General features: G+C 39.7%; 1 protein-coding gene across 1 annotated transcript in view; it reads left to right on the plus strand.

Annotated features, from left to right (window-relative positions):
• ncapg2 (non-SMC condensin II complex, subunit G2) overlaps nt 1-22078 on the plus strand; it is a 111123-nt gene that overhangs the window by 43094 nt on the left and 45951 nt on the right. Inside the window, exons 10-13 of the mRNA XM_072252062.1 lie at nt 1571-1663; nt 16629-16754; nt 20180-20359; nt 21798-21950. Of these exons, the coding sequence (XP_072108163.1) occupies nt 1571-1663; nt 16629-16754; nt 20180-20359; nt 21798-21950 (552 nt within the window). The remainder of the gene's footprint in view (nt 1-1570; nt 1664-16628; nt 16755-20179; nt 20360-21797; nt 21951-22078) is intronic.

Here is a 22078-nt window from a genome sequence, read left to right on the forward strand (position 1 = left end):
TCCTAGATTCTCAGCACTTTCTAGAGGATTGCAAATCTAATTATTTAAATAAGCAAATTGTGTAAATAGATTAAAAGTATAAAATGTATTACAAAAGTATCCATGGGTTCTTTTGCAGAAGGATTGGCGTATAGGCTGAAAATAATTAAGAGATTAGTGCTGAAGGGTCTCGGCCCAAAACGTTGATGGTATTCTTTCCATAGATGCTGCCTGGCCTGCTGAATTCTTCCACCATCAGCATCTGCAGATTTTCTCTTGGAAGAGATTAACGAAGTGTCTTTATTGCAGGGGAGTTGGAGAATAAAGAGGATCAATTTTATTTGCCGTATACACTCACATGTATTGGTAATTTGCTGTAGTGTGTTGGTCAGAGTGTGGCATGCAACAAAAGCAACAACATTCAACAATTACAAAGAATACAGAATTATATAGAATGTAAAGTTAGAGGTCAAAGAATGGATATGGAAAAATGTGCATAAACACAAATACCAGCATGTATTATATTGACAATGTAAACAGCATCATAATAAGTGGTTAAAATGTTTACAGTGCAGTGAGGGGAGGGGGAGGATATAAATAGAGGTGGAGGGAGCTAACTAGAATGTTTGATCAAATTCACTGCCTTGGGGAAGAAACTTTTAAAATGATGTGAAGTTTTTGTTTTACTAATCTTATAGCGTTTTCTAGAAAGGAGCTTTTGGAAAAGACAGTTTTCAGGGAAAGGAGTATCTGCAATTATTTGATGCAACCTAGCACTACATTAGTGAAATTGTGCCCAGAATACTGTTTGTACCTTCAGTCTCCATATCTTTAAAAAAAAATATGCCTGCATTGACAGCGTAGAGGTGGTTCATTAGGTTGATTCCTAGATGAAGCGGTTCAAGTAAGAAGCAAGGTTGAGCAGAATGGGCCTATATTCAGCTTAAAAGAATGATATATAATCATAAAACTATGGGAATGACAGGATGGATGGCTGAGAAAATGAACTGAGGGACATAATACGAAATAATGAATCAGTTGCTTAAGCAGATGAGGTAATATTTCTTTGCTCAAAGAGTGCTGACTCCTTGGAGTTCATTCCCTAGAGGACTGTGGAGGTGGAGTTATTGAATATGTTCATGACAGAGACTTGCACTCAAAGGCCTATGTGGAGTGAGTGGGAAAATGATATTTACACTAAGCTTGGATCAGCCATGATTTTATAGAATGACAGAGCAGGCTTGAGGGATGAATTAATCTACTCCTCTTTTGAATTTTAACATGACTTTTAAGAGGAAGCGTTTTTACTGTGTTTTGTCATAAAATCCTTGTGGTATATTTTTTCAGATTGTGATTTTTATGTTATCTGTTAACTGCAGATACTTGATTTGGATTTTGGACTATCAAGTGAATACTGCAGAATGCTATGCCTGAATTATTAAACTTAAGCCTGCCATTCTCAGCTTCTTATTAAAGGAGGTGGACTCTTGGTTCTTGAAGCTGACAGCTGTACAGAATTTGCCTTTGTTGAGAGAATTGCAGGAATAAAGCTTAAATGGTAACAGTTGCTAACGTGTGAATTTTTTTGCAGTTGCTGAGCTATTTTCATCAGCAAAAACTACGCCAGGGAGTTGATGAAATGCTGCATCGCCTGTACCAGCCTATTCTGTGGCGGGGGCTTAAGGTACTATTTTGATTTTTGTTAAAGTAATTGTGACTTTATCTGTCTACATCTTTTAAAATTTGGAGATACAACACGGAACAGGCTCTTCCGGCCGAATGACCTGCGCCGCCCGGAGACCCACCTATTTAACACTAGTTTAATTATAGGATAGGCGATTAACAATGACCAATTAACCTGCCAACTGGTATGTCTTTGCACTGTGGGAGGAAACCAGAGCACCCGGAAGAATGCCAGGCACTCACAGGAAGGACATACAAACTTCTTTCAGAGGATGTTGGAATTGAACTCCGAATTCTGACACCACAAACTGTAATAGTGTCACGTTAACCACTGTGCTAGCGTGGCTGTCTTAATGTTTAACAAATACGTCTGAAGTAACCATTTTAGCAAATATGAGCCACTTTGAATACTTTCATGAGGTAATGCGAAGTGGTTTAAAGGACCAGGGCCAATAGAATCTATTAACCAAGTTATTCATTGTAATAATATTAAATCCAAATTTAAACACCCTACACAGTGAGTTTCTTCCATGGCTGGATTAGGAAAGTTTTGTATATACAATAATTTCTTCAATTATTCTATGTTTAAAGCCACCTGTTAAATGGAGCTGATATCACAACTGCTACTTGATAATAATTAGCCAGTAATACATACAGTAGTAGAATTAGGCCATTCGACCCATCAAGATTGTTCTGCCATTCCATCATTGCAGATTCATTATCCCTCTCAATTCCATTTTCCTGCTTTCTGCCTGTAACCTTTGACTGCTTGACTAATACGCAACCCATCAACCTCTGCTTTAAATATCCTCAATGACTTGGCTTCCACAGCCACCTGTGGCAATAAATTCCACAGATTCATACAATGCACATAAAATGCTGGAGGAACTCAGCAGGCTAGGCAGCATCTATGGAAAAGAGTACAGTCCATGTTCCAGTCCAGAACCCTTTGGCAGGACTGGTGGGGGTGGGGGAAGCTGAGGAGTAGATTTAAAAGGTGGGGGGAGGGGGAGAGGGAAACACAAGGTGATAGGTGAAACCTGAAGGGGGAGGGATGAAGTAAAGAGCTGGGAAGTTGATTAGTGAAAGAGACAGAAGACCAAGGGAGAAAGAAGTGGGGGAGAAGCACGAGAAGGAGACGAGGGTCGGGCAAGAAGGTAAGGTGAAAGAGGGAAAAGCGGATGGGAAATGGTGAGGGGGGGAGGTGGGGGGCATTATCAGAAGTTGGAGAAATTAATGTTCATTCCATCAGGCTGGAGGCTACCCAAACGGAATACAAGGTCTTGTTCCTCCAACCTAAGTGTCGTCTCATCACGACAGTGGAGGAGGCCATGGATGGACATAGCAGAATGGGAATGGGAAGTGGAATTAAAATGGGTGGCCACTGGGAGATCCCGCTTTTTCTAGCGGATGGAGCATTGGTGCTCGGCAAAGCGGTCTCCCAATCTACGTCAGGTCTTACCGATTATACGTGTATCTCCACCTATCTTTGTATAGTCCACAAACTTGGCTGCAAAGCCATCAATTCCGTCATCCAGATCATTAACATATAATGTTAAAAAAGAAGCAGTCCACAGATTCACCACTTTTTTTGACCAAAGAAATTCCTCTTCATCTGTGTTCTAAATGAACGCCTCTCTATTCTCATGCAGTGTCCTCAGGTCCTAGACTCCCCTACTTTAGAAACATCCTCTCCGCATCCACTCTTAACTTGACCTTTCAATATTTGATAGGTATTATTTAGATGTCCCCCTTCCCATTCTGCTAAACACCAGCGAATACAGTCCCAGAGCCATCAAACACCCCTCATATTAACCCTTTCATTCCAGGATTTATTATCGTGAACTTCTTCAGGACCCTCTCCAATGCCAGCACATCTTTCCTTAGATAAGGGACACTAAACTGGTCACAATGTTCCAAGTGCACTCTAACCGATGCCTCTTTAAGCCTCACTATGACATCCTTGTCCTTACATTCTAGTCCTTGCAAAATGAATGCTAACATTACATTTGACTTCCTTACCACTGATTCAACCTGCAAGATAACCTTTAGGGAATCCTACATGAGGACTCCCAAGTCCCTTTGCACCTCTGATTTTTGAATTTTCTCCACTTAGAACGTAGTCTACACCCTTATCCCTCTTAGCTAAGTGCATGACCATCCACTTCGCTATATTGTCTGCCATATCTTTGCCGATTCTCCTAATCTGTCTCAGTCCTTCTGCAGACTTTCTACTTCCTCAGCACTACCTGTGTCTCCACCTATCTTCGTATCCACAAACCTGGCCACAAAGCCCTCAATTCCATCATCCAAGTCATTAACATATAATGTTAAAAAAAGAAGCGGTCCCAACACTGGCCACTGCAGAACACCACTAGAGGCCAACAGCCAACCAAAAAATGTTCCCTTTATTCCCACTCTTTGCCTACTGCCAATCAACCAATCTTCTGTCTGTGCTAATATCTTTCCTGTAACACCATGGGTTCTAATTTTGTTAATTTTGGAAACTATGTTGACTTTGCCCTGTTTTATCACATTCTTCCAAGTACCCTGAAACTTCATCCTTAATAATGAACCTTAACAACTACCAATCACTGAAGTCAAGTTAGCTGGCCAATAATTTACTTTTTTTTTTTTTTACACCCCTCCCTCCCTTCTTAAAGAGTGGAGTGACCTTTGCAATTTTCCAGTCCTCCGGAATTATTCCAGAATCTAGTGATTCTTGAAAGATCTTTACTAATGCCTCCACATTCTCCTTAGCTACCTCTTTCGGAACACTGGGGTATTGTCCATCTGGTCGAGGCGATTTGACTACCTTCAGACCTTTTAGTTTCCCGTGCACCTTCTCCTTAGTAATAACAACTATTCTCACTTCTGCCTCCTGACAATCTTGAATTTCTGGTATACTGCTATTGTCTTCCACAGTGAAGACTCATGCAAAATACTTACGTTTGTCTACCATTTTTTTGTTTCAGACTGCTGCCTCTCTAGTGTCATTTTCCAACAGTCTGATATACACTACCTTTTGCACTACCTTACTTTCCATTTTTCTATTTTCTATTTATGATTTATAATTTAATTTTTTAATATTTACTATGGATTTGTAATCCAGGGAGCGGGAAGCGCAGAATCAAATATCGCTGTGATGATTGTACGTTCTAGTATCAATTGTTTGGCGACAATAAAGTATATACTCTCGCCTCCCTTTTACTCTTTATATATCTGAAAACCTTTTGGTGTCCTCTTTTATTTAATTGGCCAGCTTTTCTTCATATTTGATCTTTTTTATCCTTATGTTCTATTTTTAAATTTGCCTAATCCTATGATTTATTTTTTGCTATATTATATGCTTTCTCTTATGCTGTCTTTGACTTTCCTTGTCAGCCATGGTGGCCTTTAATATACTACTTCGTCTTTGCGATATGCCTTCCTGCACCTTGCAAATTAGCCCTAGAATATTCATCCATTGATGTTCTGCCGTCATCCCTGCTAGTGTCCCTTTCCAATCAACTTTGGCCATTCCCTCTCTCATGTCTCTGTAATTCCCGTTATTCCACTATAGTACTGCTGCATCTAACTTTATTTTCTTGCTATCAAACTGCAGGGTGAATTCTATCATATTATGATCACTACCTTCTAAGGGTTCTTTTATCCTATGCTCCTTAATCAAATCTGGTTCATTACACAGCACCCATTCTAGGATTGCTGATTCCCTAGTGGGTTCAACCACAATCTGCTCTAGAAAGCCATCTTGTAGGCATTCTACGAATTCTCTCTTGGGATCCACCACCAAACTGATTTCCCCAATCAACCTGCATATTGAGATCCCCCATGACTATCGTAACATTCCCCTTTTTAACATGCCTTTTCTATCTCCTGGTGTAATTTGTATCCCACATCCTAGCTGCTGTTCAGAGGTCTGTACATAACTCCTATCAGGGTCTTTATTTTTAACTCTTCAGATCCTATGATGCCTCTTTCTAAGGATTTGATTTCATTTTTTACCAACAAAGCCACCCTACCCTCCTCTGCTTACCTTCCTGTCCTTTCAGTACAATGTGTGTCCTTGGATGTTTAGCTCCCAACAGTAATCTTCTTTCAGCCATAACTCAGTGATGCCCACAACCTGCCAATCTCTAACTACACTACAAGATCATTTACCTTATTCTGAATGCTGTGGGCATTCATATATAACATCTTCAGCCCTGTATCACCTTTGACAATTTTGCCCCCATGTTACCCTTCAATTCGTCTCACTAGCTATAATTTTGCTCTACCATCTGCCTGTCCTCCCTCACATTCTTGGTACAAACTGCATCTACTTGTATACATACCAACTACCCCATCCTCAGCCCTGTTACTCTGGTTCCCATCCCCTTAACAAGTTTTCTTTAGTCTTCCAGTGTAAGCACTGGTGTCTTATACCTTGGGTTTGAACAAAATGGATAATAAATAAAATCCTCTTTCTACATCTGGAGCATTTGTGTCTGATGTTCCTTCTCTACCACATTTTAAGAACTTCGATCTGAATACTGTATCCTCCAGAGCTGTCTGGGATAGTGCAAAACCTGACTGGCTAGTTTGGTGTAAGGGTACCTATGTCAAGCCAGAATCATGGTTTAGGAGTAGCATACTCATTGATGTGGGCTGTAATCACTGTGCTGAAGAATCCTTGTGTACTATGGTCTTAGCATGTTCTTGATCCTCCAACACCATCCACTGTGGTCATCCTCCCCATCATCTTTAGGTCGTGGGTTTTCTGTTGGACCTCAGTTGCCCGTATAGGTATTTCTTTTCACTTGAGGGTAGTGGTTTCAATGAATGTCTTTTATTTGTGGCTAGTCATTTACATGAAATGAGTCCTAATTTTTTTTCATGGGGATGCCAAACCCAAGTGGATCAAGACCATCGCTGAAAAGTCTGATAATTTTGATTTCCCTTATTAGGACTCTGCAGAGCCTTGTGTAAGTCGTGGAAGATGCACACTTTTGTACAAACCGCATATAAGACCATAAGATATAGGAGCAGAATTAGGTCATTCAGCACATCGAATCTGCTTCACCATTCCATCATGGCTAATCCCAGATCCCACTCAACCCCATATACTTGCCTTCTCGCCATATCCTTTGATGCCCTGACCGATCAGGATACGATCAACCTCTGCCTTAAATATACCCACAGACTTAGCCTCCACCTCACTCTGTGGCAGAGCATTCCACAGATTGACTTCTCACAGGCTAAAAAAAATTCTCCTTACCACTGTTCTAAAGGCTTGCCCCCCCAACTTTGAGGCTGTGCCCTCTAGTTCAAGGTACCCTCAACATAGGAAACATTCTGTCAACATCCACCCTGTCTAATCCTTTCAACATTGGGTGGGTTTCAATGAGATTCTCCCCCCTCCCCCCTCGCTCTTCCCCCCACATTCTTCTAAATTCCAATGATTACAGGCACGACGACTCCTAAGTCTCTTTGCTCCTCTGATATTTGAACATTCTCCCCATTTAGATAATAGTCTGCACCATTGTTCCTTTTACCACAATGCATTATCATACATTTCTCAGCTGTGTAATCCATCTGCCACTTTTTTGCCCATTCCCATTCTTCCAATTTGTCCAAGTCCTGCTGGAATTGCATTGCTTCCTCAGCGCTACCTTCCCCTCCACCTATCTTTGTATCATCCCCAAACTTTGCCACAAAGCTATCAATTCCATTACCTAAATCATTGACAAAGAATGTGAAAAGCAGCGGTCACAATACTGACCCCCTGAAGAACACCACTAGTCACTGGCAGCCAACCAGAAAAGGTCCCTTTTGTTCCATAAGATATAGGAGCAGAATTAGGCCATCTGGTCTATTGAGTCTGTTCCGCCATTCAATCATGGCAGATCCTTTTATTTTAATCACCTCCTCAACCCCAATTCCCAGCCTTCTCCCCATAATCTTTGAATGCCATGTCCAATCAAGAACCTATCAATCTCTGCCTTAAATACACCCAGCAACCTGGTCTCCACAGCTGCATGTGTCAACAAATTCCACAAATTCACCACCTTTTGACTAAAGAAATTTCTCCACATCTGTTTTAAAAGGGCGCCCCATTATCCTGAGGCTGTGCCCTCTTGTCCTGGACTCTCCCACCATGGGAAACATCCTTTCCAAATCTACTCTGTCTAGGCCTTTCAACCTTTGAAAGATTTCACTGAGATCCCCCCTCATCCTTCTGAATTCCAGCGAATACAAACCCAGAGTGGTCAAACTTCCCTCATATGATAACCCTTTCATTCCTGGAATCATCTTTGTGAACCCCCTCTGGACCCTGTCCAATGCCAGCATATCTTTTCTAAGATTAGGGGCCCCAAACTGTTCAAAATACTCAAAGTGAGGCCTCACCAGTGCCTTATAAAGCCTCAGCATCACATACTTGCTCTTGTATTCTAGACTTCTTGAAATGATTGCAACCATGGCATTTGCCTTCCTCACCACCGACTCAACCTGCACATTAGCCTTCAGGATGTTCTGTACAAGGACTCCCAAGTCCCTCTGCATCTCAGATTCCTGGATTTTCTCCCTGTTTAGAAAATAGTCCACACATTTATTTCTACTACCAAAGTACGTGACCATGCATTTTTTTAACATTATATTTCATTTGCCACTTTCTTGCCCACTCTCCTAATCTGTCTAAGTCCTTCTGCATCTTACCTGTTTTCTCAACCCTACCTTGCCTTCCCCCCCCCACCAATCTTCGTGTCATCTGCAAACTTGGCATTTGCAGCTTCTTGCTTGTCAGTCATTCCTCTATCCATGCCAGTATCTTTCCTGTAATGCCATAGGATTTTATCTTATTAAGCAGCCTCACGTGTGGTACTTTATCAAGCACCTTCTGAAAATCCAAGTAAATGACATCCACTGCCTCTTCTTTGTCCACCCTGCTTATTACTTTCTCACAGGTTTGTCATGCAAGATTTCCCTTTACAGAAACCATGCTGACTTTGACTTATTTTATCATTAGTCTTCAAGTACCTTGGAACTTCAGCCTTAATAATAGATTAGAGGGGGACTTCCGGTCAAGATGGCGTTGGTTTAGTCGCTCAAAGCTGTCGCTCCATTTCATTTCTTATCTCTGCATTTCTTTCCTTTTTTTCCTCCTGATTGTAAAATTTTTTAATTCTCCCTCCCTCCTGCCTGCGAATACGCCTGTCTTACTATGGCTGCAAAGGTCACCAAATTGGGGAAAAAAGAAGTTTCTGCTGCTGGTTCCTCTGCCGAAATTGTTTCCCTTTTGGAACAGCACTGACATGATATAATATCTGAATTTAAGTCTTTCAGTTCGTTGAAGTCAAAATTGGATCAAATTAATTCCAAAATGGAGGCTCATGCGGGAAGTCTTTCTCATCTTGAGTCCGCTATTGATGATTTAGAACGTTGCTTTCACAATTTGGAAACCGTTTGCTCCAGCTTGAGTGATCATAACAGCAAGTTAATATCCAAAGTTACTGACCTGGAAGGTCGGAGCAGACGTCAAAAACTACAAATCCTCGGCTTGCCAGAGGCTATCGAACGTGGATCTCCTGTTGAATTTTTTTCTACTTTACTTTGTGAAAGTTTTGGGAACGATATACTTCCAACTCCACCTGAGTTAGACAGAGCTCACCGTACCTCTGTGCCTAAGCCAGAGTCGGGCCATAGCTCACGTCCAGTAATTCTGTGTTTTCATCGCTATAATGTGAAAGACCTTTTGATTATGGAAGCACGTCGGAGGGGAAAGTTGGTATACAAGGGTCAGCCTATTCGTATTGTTGAGGACTATGCTCTGCGTGCTGAGTACAAAGGAGTTATGAAAGAGTTTTACAATCGTGGATTCAGGCCCTCTCTGTGTTTTTCCTACTTGTCTCCGAATAACTCTCATTACTGGAGACAAAAAGTGGTTTAACTCGGTTACAGAAGCTCAGAAATTTATCGAAAGTCTCCCTGTCACTTTGATTTCCTCAGATTTGGACTGATAATTTAAAATGGTGGATAAGTGCTTTTTTTTTTCTTCCTGTTTTTTTCCTGATCTATCTTTCTCAAGTCAGTGAATTTTTTTTCATAGTTACTGGTTAAAGTTTGTTTACGCGTTTTTTAGTTCATATCTTTTCTTTTGGATTATTATTTAGAGTTAAGCTTAATTCATTTTGGGGGAATTGTTTTTTTTCTTTATGTATAATTTTAATTCATAGTGCGCAAGTTTTCCGGTTTTTGGATTGTTAACAAAATGGAGCTTATGATGTTGTTAAGAAACTGGAAGCTGGATTTTGGAGTTTTTTTTCTGAAGAGCTTGCTGCTGATTTTTGGTAGCTTTCTTGTTGTGGAATTTGACGGGGGGCAGGGATCTCTAAGGCCAATAGCATTTATAGAACCTTTAGTTATTCTTTGTTATTCAGGACGTATTTTTGTCCTGGTTCTCTTGTTTTATACCTTTGCCCCAGAACTGTTGTCTGAATGCTTGATTTTGCTTATGCCTACTACCCTCTTATGTTTTTTTAAATGACAATGGTTAGTCCGTTGAATTTTATGAGCTGGAATGTTAAGGGATTGAACCATCCTGTTAAAAGAAGGAAGGTGTTTTTACATCTTAAGCAGCTTAATAGTGCAATTGCTTTTTTGCAAGAAACACACATTCATAGTTCTGATAATTCATGGTTCTGATAATTCTCGTTTCATGTCAAGGTGGGTGGGGCAGCACTTCCATTCTATTTTTCCGACTAAAGCCAGGGGATCTCAATCCAAATGTTCCCTTTGAGTTTCATAACAAAGTATCTGGTACAAATGGTCGTTTTATTATTGTCCCTGGGAAATTGTTTAATACTATGGTAGTCTTGGCTAATCTGTATGCTCCCAATTCGGATGATGTGGAGTTTTTTTAATCATGTTTTCTCTTTATTGCCTGACTTGAGTTTATATTCTCCTATATTGGGCAGTGATTTTAACTGTTGGTTAGATCCAGTTTTGGATCGACCGTCTTCTGTTCCTAGACTACCAATTAAATCTACTTTATCAATTCAGTCTTTCCTTTCTAATTATGGTATCTCTGATGTATGGTGTTCTTACCATCCAAGTGAGAGATTATTCCTTTTTTTCACATATCCATCATACTTTTACTAGAATTGGTTATTTTTTAATCGATAACCTCTGATTCCTTCTGTTCGCTCTTGTGATTATCAGAGTATATTGATTTCAGATCATCCCGCAGTTACCCTCTCTATAATTCTTCCAGGTTTCCCCCATATGAATAAGCATTGGCGTTTTAATCTGACCCTGTTGTCGGATAATGATTTTGTAAAAATTATGAAGGACCAGATAACTTTTTTTTTTAATACTAACATGTCATCTGAAATCTCAACTCAGGTTGTCTGGGATGCCATGAAAGCATATCTGAGGGGTCAAATAATTTCATATACTGCGAATTTGAAAAGAAAGACTTACACAGAGCGAGTAGATTTGGTTAGTCAAATTAAAGCAACAGACCCAGAGCAATATACCCAGACCAAAAATCTGGAACTGTACAAGAAGTGAGTGGAACTTCAAACTAAGTTTGACCTTATTTCCACTTACCCAATTGAGCGCCAACTTCTCAAAAGTAAGAGCCAGTTTTATATTCATTGTGATAAATCTGGTAAACTTTTAGTCACCCAACTAAGACGCTCTAAAGCTAAACAACAAATTACAAGAATTTGAATGGGAAATAGGAACATTCTGAAATCAATGATACATTTAAGAATTATTATTCTCGACTCTATACCTCTGAATGTTTAAATGATAGCACTTCTGTCGAGCATTTCTTAAATAGTTTAGATATTCCTTTGCTTTCTCTTGATCTCAAAGTAAAACTTAATGAGCCATTTTCACTAGAGGAAATACCCTTAGCCATTTCTGCACTGCAGTCTGGTAAATCTCTTGGACCTGATGAGTTCTCTGCAGAATTTTATAAATCATTTTCCTCATTGCTCTTGCCTCAATTGATCTTAGTTTTATCTGATTTGTTTAAACATGATAAATTACCAGCATCATTTAATGAGGCAAGCATCATTCTTTTAGCAAAAAAAAGGTAAAGACCCAACAGAGTGTTCTTCGTATAGGACGATTTCTTTGTCAAATGTTGATGTTAAAATTTTGGCTAAAGTTTTGGCTCCTAGATTGGAGAACATTGTACCCTCAATTATCTCTGAAGATCAAACTGGTTTTATTAAAAACCACCTCCTTTTTTTTAATATACAGCGTCTACTTAATATCTTATATTCACCTTCAACTGGGACTCCTGAATGTGTCATCTCTCTTGACGCGGAGAAAGTGTTTGATCGTGTGGAGTGGAACTATCTTTTTGTGGTTTTAGAAAAATTTGATTTTGGGCAAAATTTTATTACATGGATTAAATTGCTATATTCATGCCTCATTGCTTCTGTTTTGACCAACTCTCAACAATCCCAACCATTCAACCTTAAACGTGGCACCCGGCAAGGGTGCCCTTTAGGTCCCTTACTTTTTGATCTGGCCATAGAGCCATTGGTGATTGCATTTCGTAGCTGTGCTGAATTGACGGGGATTTGGAGGGGGCGGGGTGTTGAGCATAAAGTTTCTCTTTATGCTGATGATCTTTTACTTTTTATATCAAATCCGACTACCTCCTTACCCCCAATATTTTCACTTCTTAGTAAATTTAGCCAGCTTTCCAGATACAAACTTAATTTACATAAGGGCAAACTTTTCCCAATTAACAGAGAAACACAAATATTAGAATTTCATAATCTCCCTTTTAAAGTAGTAAGTAATCAATTTACTTACCTCGGTATTACAGTAAAAGGAACTTTAAGCGTCTTTTCCGAGAAAATGTCATTAATCTTTTAAGTCATACAAAACAGAGTTTGGCACAGTGGTCACCCCTGTCCATGTCTCTGGTAGGTCGAATTAATGTTGTTAAAATGTATATCCTTCCTAAATTTTTATACTTATTTCAATCTTTACCAATCTTTATTTCTAAAGCTTTCTTTTGATTCATTAGATTCTATTATTTCATCCTATCTATGAAAGGGCAAACGTTCCAGACTTAATAAAGTTCACCTTCAAAAACCTAAAAGGGAAGGTGGCATGGCCTTGCCTAACTTTCGCTTATATTACTGGGCAGCCAATATGCGTTCTCTTACTTTTTGGTCTTTCCTTTACAATCAGTCTGACATGGGTGGCAATGGAATTGAACTCTAATAAGGATCTCTCAATTTCTGCACTTCTTGGATCTGCACTTCCTTGTCATTTGCCTAAACTAATTGTTAATCCTCTCATTAGACATACTCTGAGAATATGGGCTCAGTTCAGAAAATATAATGGTCTTCACGGTTTCTCTCTTTCTACTCCTATTTTACATAACCATCTTTTCCGACCTTCTGTGCAAGAGTTAACATTTCATGTCTGGTACAGAAAGGGCATTAAGCGCTTTGAAGATCTTTTCATAGACAATCGTTTTGCAACTTTTGAACAACTGTCTGCAAAGTTTTACCTACCTAATGCTCATTTTTTTAAAGATATCTTCAAATTAGACATTTTATTAAGCCTTTAATACCGAACTTCCCTGAGATGCCCGAAAAAAAACGTTGTGGACTTCTTTCTTTGTACAAATCCATTGGGTAAAGATTTAATATCCACTATTCGTGTTAAGTTAGCGACCTTGAGGCATGTCCCCTTTGATAAAATTAGAACTGCCTGGGAGCATGATTTAAATATTTCTCTATCCGACGAGGTTTGGGATTCAATTCTTAAGTCAGTTAACTCAACCTCTTTATGTGCTGGCCACTGTCTTGCAGTTCAAGGTTGTACATAGGGCTCATATGTCTAAAACTAAATTATCGCGGTTCTATCCTGATATTAGTCCCTTTTGTGACAAGTGTAAAGGAGGCGAGGCTTCTCTTATCCACATGTATTGGGCTTGTCCTAATTTGGAGAAATTTTTAGAGAGAAGTCTTTTTAACTTTATCCCATATTCTTAATTGCCACTTAAAACATAACGCTTTGATTGCGCTTTTTGGCACCTTGGGTAAAATTGACATGCATTTGAGTCCGACTAAACGTCGAACATTATCTTTTGCCTTTCTTTTGGCTAGACGTTTAGTTCTTCTTAGGTAGAGAGATGTTGCCCCACCCACTCATGCTCAATGGCTTAAAGACATTATGTCCTGCTTACACCTTGAAAAGATTCATTATTCACTTCTTAATTCAGACATAAAGTTCCATAAGGTGTGGGGACCTTTTCTTGAGTATTTTCATAGTTCCTCTTTAGATTAAAAGTTTTTCCTCCTTTTTTTTGTATTTTATTCCTTAACTTTAAGCTTTTTTTTCCGGTGAAGTTTTATGGTTTTTATTCATGTGAAATATATTACAGTTTAGGTAGTAGGCAATATACTTGTTTATATATTTACAGCTCTGTGGTGACAAAAGCTCTGTTTAACTTTTCTTTACATCAAAATGGTTGGTTTGGAGTTGCATATTGGAAGGGTAGGGAGGATACTAGCTTTATATGATTTTATTTTGGGTGCTTTTTCTTTACTGTTATGAATTGTATATTAGACATGTTTGTTTTGCACTGTATAAATCTCTTTTTCGATGGTGGGTTTTTTTCCTGTTATATTGTAGAAACTCATTAAAAATTAATTAAAAAAATACACTAGAACACTTTCTCAACCACTGAGGTTAGGCTAACTAGCCTACAATTTCCTTTCTTTTGCTTTCCTCTCTTAAAGAGTGGAGTAACATTTGCAATCTTGCAGTCCTTTGGGACCATGGCAGAATCAAGTGATTATTGAAAGATCATGACCAATGCATCTTTTATCTCTTCAGCAACCTCAATCAGGACTCTTTGATGCAGTCCATCTTGTCCAGGTTTGAGTTTGGCCAGCACTTTTTCCATTGTAATATCAACGACACTCACTCCTGCTCCCTGACACTCACGGACCTCTGGCACATTGCTAGTGTCTTCCTGCTAGTGTCTTCCACAGTGAAGACTGATGCAAATAACCATTAAGTTCAACTGCCTTTTCTTTGTCCCCCATTACTCCCTCACCAACATCAATTTCCAGTGGTCCAATATCAACTCTCACCTCCCTTTTACCCTTTTTTACAACTGAAAAAAGACTTTTGGTATCCTGCTTTATATTATTGGCTAGTCTGCCCTCATATTTCATCTTTTCCCTTCTTACAGCTTCCTTTTGTTGGATTTTAAAAGCTTCCCAATCATCCAACTTCCCATGCACTTTTGCTGCCTTGTATGTCCTTTCCTTGGTTTTTATGAAGTCTTCACCTTCCTTTGTCAGCCACGGTTGCCTAGCCCTGCCATTTGAGAACTTCTTCCTCTGTGGGACACGTCCATCCTGTGTCTTGTGAACTATTCCCAGAAACTTCAGCCATCTCTGCTCTGCCATCATCCCTGGCGGTATCCTCCTCCAATCCACCTGGGCAAGCTCCTGTCTTATGCCTCTGTAATTCCCTTTATTCCATTACGATACTGATACATGTGATTTATGCTTCTCCTCTCAACTTGCAGCATGAATTCAATCATATTATGATCACTGCCTTATTAGGATCCCTTTACATTAAGCTCTCTAATAAGATCTGCCCAACACCCAATCTAAGATAACCTTTCCTCGAGTAGGCTCAAGCACAAGCTGCTCTAAAAAGCAATCTTGTAGGCATTCAACAAATTCCCTCTCTTGCGATCAGACACCAACCTGATTTTCCCAATTCCCTTGCGTATTGAAGTCCCCCATTATAATTGTGCCATTACCCTTATTACATGCCTTTTCCAGTGCTCTTTACAATCTCAACCACACATCTTGCTACTATTTGGAGGCCTATATATGATTCCCATTATGGTTTTTTTTACCCTTGCAATTTCTTCACTCCACCCACAAAGATTCAACATTCTCTGACCCTGTGTCACCTCCTCCTAGAGATATAATTCCATCTCTTACCAACAGAGCCACACCACCGCCTATGCCTTCCTTCCTGTCCTTTTGATCTGTCTGTCCTGTCAACCACTTCATGTCCCATTGAGGTCCTGTATTGACCTCACCAGCCATCTTAGAGTGTACAAAGTTGGAAAAGAAGCAGGTAATCTTTTATCCTAGTCGGCATTAGAAGATATAACATAGTATCCATGTAGACAGAAAATGGGATATAATAAATGGTTTGTATTTCCAAGAGAATGATCATGTTTAATTAGCTTAGTTCTTTGTAGTACTATTTCTAATGAGAAGAAATGGGTAGTGCAGTTTATGCAAGGTGCAAAGACCTGTGATATTCTGCCACATAGATGATATGCGACAGAAATTCTGGGTATGAGATTTTATAAGCCATGCATCAGAATGGATTAAAAGATGCCTATCCAACAAAAAGGAAAATATCTCATTGCTGTCCAAGTGCTTCACCAGTAATGAGCCATAATGAGACAATCGTTGTTTACTACATAGACAAATGAGTATGTCTTGGTATTTGGAGTTATGGTTTCAATCTGTTTTTGGTACCAAATTGGTTGGAATGACAGCTCAGAATGGGGGAGTGTTTGGAATAATATGAAGGACATTGAGTACTCTTATAAGAAACATGCAGAAGCCCCTCATGGTTATAAGGAAGGGAGAATCAAAGATGTAAGCCAATAAATAATCTTGAAATCATGTTGTTAAAGTTGACATTAGGTATAAATAGAAAGCATATATGGGAAGCTAGGTTGTTTTGGTCATAAGTGGCAGCAGGTTATGTGTATTCTTTGGATACAGGAAGTAGCCTGTTATGTCATTATCATTTCACTGAGAGTGAGTTTTCATTCATCGTGGCTTGGAATTATTTGGTTGTAACTAACTGCATGCAGATTTCATAATTTGCAGAGTCTGATTCATCTACAGTATTTTCTGTAATTGTTTTACATAAGTTAACATTTCTTTGTTTCAAAGGCCAGAAATTCTGAAGTTCGAGCAAACGCTGCAATTCTCTTTGTTGAAGCATTTCCAATCCGAGACCCCGCACTAACCAATGAAGATGTAGATGTTTCAATCCAAAAGCAATTTGAGGAAATTTTTGTAAGTATACTTAATGATTTTAATCCAGATAAATCAATGTACACAATGTTGGACTGTGGAGCACCTTTAGTAACAATCAAATGGAAACAGCTGTAACTTTTCCCTGTCAATTATTCCTGCTGTTATCTGTTTCCTTGGCAGTTCCAAAAATTGCTTTGTATGGTGAAATAGAAGCATAGGACTGGAGTGATTCGGTGATGAGGGAGGATGATTCTTTTTATGTTATATTTTAATGATTTAGATGATGGATTTGATGGTTTAGTTGCGAAGTTTTCAGATGATATGAAGGTAGGTAGAGGGGCAGGTAGATTTGAAGAAGCAGAGAAGCTACAAAAGGACTTAAATCAGATTAGGGGGATGAGCAAAGAAGAGGCAGATGGAATATAGTGTCGGCAAGTATACAGTCATGCACTTTGGTAGAAGAAATAAAAGGGTAGACTATTTTATAAAAGGAGAAAAAATTCAAAAAACTGAGATGCAAAGGGACTTGGGAGTGCTTATGCAGTTTTCCCTAAAGATTAATTTGCAGGTCGAGTCTGTGGTGAGGAAGGCAATTGCGATGTCAGCATTCATTTCAAGAGGACGAGAATATAGAAGCAATGATGTAATGTTGAGACTTTATAAAACACTGGTGAGGCCTCATTTGCAGTATTATGAGCAGTTTTGGGCCCCTTAGAAAGGACGTGCTGAAACTGGAAAGGGTTCAAAGGAGTTTCATGAAAATGATTCCAAGTTTGAGTAGCTTGTTATATGAAGAGCATTTGATGGCTGTGGGCCTGTATGCTTTAGAATTCAGAAGAATGAGGGATGACCTGATTGAAACCTATTGAATGGTGAAAGGCCTTGTTAGAGTGGATATGGAGAGGATGATTCCTATGGTGGGAGAGTCTAAGACCAGAGGACACAGCCTCAGAATAGAGGAGTATCCTTTTACAACAGAGATGAGGAGGAATTTCTTCAGCCAGAGAGTGGTGAATCTGGAATTCTTTGCCACAGGCAGCTGTGGAGGCAGAGGTTGATAGATTCTTGATTGGTCAGGGCATGAAGGGATTCAAGGAAAGTCAAGAAACTGGGGCTGAGAGGAAAAGTGGATCTGCCATGATGAAATGGCAGTGCAGATTCAATGAGCCAAATGGCCTGATTCTGCTTCTATATCTTGTGGTCTTATAGAAACTTAGAAAACATACAGCACAATACATGCCCTTTGGCCCACAAAGCTGTGCCGAACATGTCCCTACCTTAGAACTACCTCGGCCTTGAACCATAGCCCCCTGTTTTTCTAAGCTCCATATACCCATCCAGGAGTCTCTTAAAAGACCCTATCGTTTCTGCCGGCGCCGGCAGCCCATTCCACACATTCACCACTCTCTGTGTAAAAAAAACTTACCCCTGACATCTCTGTACCTACTTCCAAGCACCTTAAAACTATGCCCTCTTGTGCTAGCCATTTCAGCCCTGGGGAAGAGCCTCTGACTATCCACATGATCAATGCCTCTCATTATCTTGTACACCTCTATCAAGTCACCTCTCATCCTCCGTCGCTCCAAGGAGAAAAGGCCGACTTCACTCAACCTATTCTCATAAGGCATGCTCCCCAAACCAGGCAACATCCTTGTAAATCTCCTCTGCACCCTTTCTATGGTTTCCACGTCCTTCCTATAGTGAGGCGACCAGAATTGAGCACAGTACTCCAAGTGGGGTCTGACCAGGGCCCTATATAGTTGCAACATTACCTCTCGGCTCTTAAACTCAATCCCATGATTGATGAAGGCCAATGCACCGTATGCCTTCTTAACCACCGACTGAACCTGCATAACAGCTTTGAGTGTCCTATGGACTCAGACCGCAAGATCCCTCTGATCCTCCACAATGCCAAGGGTCTTACCATTAATGCTATATTCTGCTATCATATTTGGCCTACCAAAATGAATCACCTCACACCTATCTGGGTTGAATTCCATCTGCCACTTCTCAGCCCAGTTTTGCACCCTATCAATGTCCCATTATAACCTCTGACAGCCTTCCACACTATCCACAACACCCTCAACCTTTGTGTCATCGACAAATTTACTAACCAATCCCTCCACTTTCTCATCCAGGTCATTTATAAAAATCACAAAGAGTAGGGATACCAGAACAGATCTCTGAGGCACACCACTGGTCACCGACCTCCATGCAGAGTATAACCCGTCTACAACCATTCTTCACCTTCTGTGAGCAAGCCAATTCTGGATCCACAAAGCAATGTCCCCTTGGATCCCTTACTTGACCTCCTTGCTTTCTCAATAAGCCTTGCATGGGGTACTTTATCAAATGCCTTTCTGAAATCCATATACACTATACCTCCTGCTCTTCCTTCATCAATGTGTTCAGTCACATCCTCAAATAGACCTTATGGCCTATCTGAAACTTCAAACTGAAGACCATGTACACCACCAAAAGAATGATTAATTATGTTCAAAGCATTTTTAATATGTTCTTTTTAAAAGTACATAGATGACCTTTTGCTGAAAGACTATATTTAATGTGCTAAATATATTGAAGTTTATTGTCATGGGCATACACACCCAGGCTATAAATGCTATAAAAATAGCCTTTGCAGCAGTACATTACAAATGTGACAAAGATAAACTAACAAAGTTAAATTAACATAAATCATACATAACTTTCACAATATGATCAAAAATAAACATAATGCCATTATGCAAGTTCAGGGAAATTAGAGTCTGAGGTAATATTTGTGTTTTTCAGGTCACTTCAAGACCTAATATCAGTAGAGAAAATGTTGTTGCTGAACTTTGAGGTGTGGGTCGACAGGCTCCTGTATCTCCTGCCTGGTGGCAACAGCATGAGGAGGGCATGACCTTGATCATGGGGTCTTTAATGATGGATGGGTTTTCCTGGAATCTCTCCTCTTGTAGATGTCCTCGATGGTGGGAACAGCTGAAGCCTTAATGGAAATGGCTGTCCACCACTCTGTAGCCTATTGCATTCCTGTCCATTGGAGTTTCCATACCAATCCATGATGCAGCCAGTCAGAATGTTTTCCAATTTACATCTATACAAGTTTGTCAGTGTCTTCAATCGAATGCCAAATCTCCTTGAACTTCGAAGAAAGTGAAAATGTTGGTGTGCCTCCTGTATATTTGCTTCTATGTTCAGTGCAAGGTTATTGTTACGACACCAATCTCCACCCAACCTACCTCACTTCTGTATCCTTCGCAGTGGCCATCTGTGATTTTGCCAACTGCATTTTGAGGATGATGCTGAACCTACGCATAGCTTTACAATTGTAGGTATATAGAGAGAGTTTAGAGCACGATCTAGCACAGATCCTGAGATGTGCCTGTTTTGATGATCAGTAAGAAGGAGATGATTCTTGAAGGATCAAAATATATATTAACGTGATTATATTGTTGTTGTAGAATCTTTTAGAGGATCCTCAACCCCTCGTTCGGTCCACGGGTGTTCTTGGTGTTTGCAGAATTGCTGCAAAATACTGGGAGATGATACCTCCTTCCATCCTCACTGACCTCCTAACAAAAGTGCTCTGTGACCTTTCGGCTGATACCAGCTCTGCTGATGTCCGTTGTTCTGTTTTTAAGGTAAGGAGGTATTTTTGTCTCAAGTTCAACTTTAATTGGCATTCAGCTATACGTAAGTACCCATGACTACAGCTAAAGAAAATGTGTTACTCTGGGGCCAAGGTGCAAAACACATGCACAGCACAAGGCACATATAGCACATATAAGACAGCAGTAAAATACACCATACAGGAAAAAAAAAAGTAGTCTAAGACCTTCAGTCCATGAATGTTGCAACAATCTGTAGTCAAACAAGATATCGCTTGTGTTCTGCCAAGTGAACACCCAGGGCATCCCTGACTCCAGCGCCGCCCCCTCTGGATGGCTGCTAACAGGCAACACTGTGGCCCAAGGCCTTGTCTTCACTATGACTGAGGTTGCACAGCTCCCCTGCCATCTGCACAGCACAAGGCACACACTGCACATACAAGATAACAGTAAAACTCGTTACACAGAAAAGAACATAGTCCAAGTCCCTGAGTCCATGAACAAATGCTGCAGCAGTCTGCAGTTGAACACAGCACAGCTTGTCCTCCTTGTTTACTTTGCTTGAATTCCCATCTTTAAAGTAGAACATTCACTTTGGGATTGGTGTCATCACCTTTTGTCAGTTGTATTTTTACCATCCTTGGGATGGACTATAATTTTCAGGAATATGATTTGTACACTGGCAAGCTAGTTTCCTCTTGATAATGCAAGAGGACTAAGTTCTGTTTCATTTATTTCCCTATCCCCTTTTGCCTAAATTTCTGCATAATTCAATATTTCGACTCAGTTCACAAACAACCATTTAGGTTACATGAGCAATTAAGGAAGCTTCAGGACAGCACATTTATAAGAACATTCAACATAGCGTTTTTATAAATTCATGATGTTTCAGTCTATAGTGTATTTTTATTAAGTATTTCTTCACTTGATATTTTAGACATTCTTAAGGGACAAGGAGTGGTAAATCCAGATGTTTCTCATCTCTGATGGGAAAACAAAATATAATGGAAATACTCCATGGTTCATGTTGTTCTTTTCCAAGCCTTGTGAAGCATCGGGTGTCAACCTTGCCGTTTCTTTAGCATTTTGATCTGTTTTTTATGAGTCCGAGTTGTTAGCTCAGTGCTCAACTAGAACACATGGAAAGTGTGCAAAGGAGCAGGCAGGATTTAAACCTGGATCACAAGCCTCAAAGTCCGATGAAGATGCCAATACACCACCAGCTTACTAATGGTTCATGTGAATCAACAGTAAAATTTTTAGGTCGTTGGCTGCTGGATTGTTTCAAACTTACAGAAGGGCATTGATCTGAAATGTCAATTTAGTTTCTTCTGTGCTGCGGAACCTGAAAACTTAACAGCATTTTATTTAAGACTTGCATCATATGCAGTTTTTGTTTTGCTTTTTGTTTGCTTTTAAATCCCTGTTGGGGTTAGAAAGGAATAATATGCTACGACATCCTGTTCTGCAGTGTTTACCAATTACTTTGGACAACAGAATGAGCCATCCTTTGTTGGAGCAGGTTCTTCCTGGACTGAGAAATAGTCTCCATGATACCTCAGAAAAAGTACGAGTGGCTTTTGTTGATATGCTCCTTAAAGTTAAAGCTGTCAGAGCTGCAAAGGTAACATTCTGATTTTGTTCATTTTAATACTAAAACTACAACACAATTGCATTCATTTATGATAATCGAAGTGTTAAATAATACAACAACTTCAGCAATAAATCCAAGTCGATTAATGTTCTATTCTT

Source organism: Mobula birostris, chromosome 3 (assembly GCF_030028105.1).
Source record: "Mobula birostris isolate sMobBir1 chromosome 3, sMobBir1.hap1, whole genome shotgun sequence".
NCBI classification, from domain to species: Eukaryota; Metazoa; Chordata; class Chondrichthyes; order Myliobatiformes; family Myliobatidae; genus Mobula; species Mobula birostris.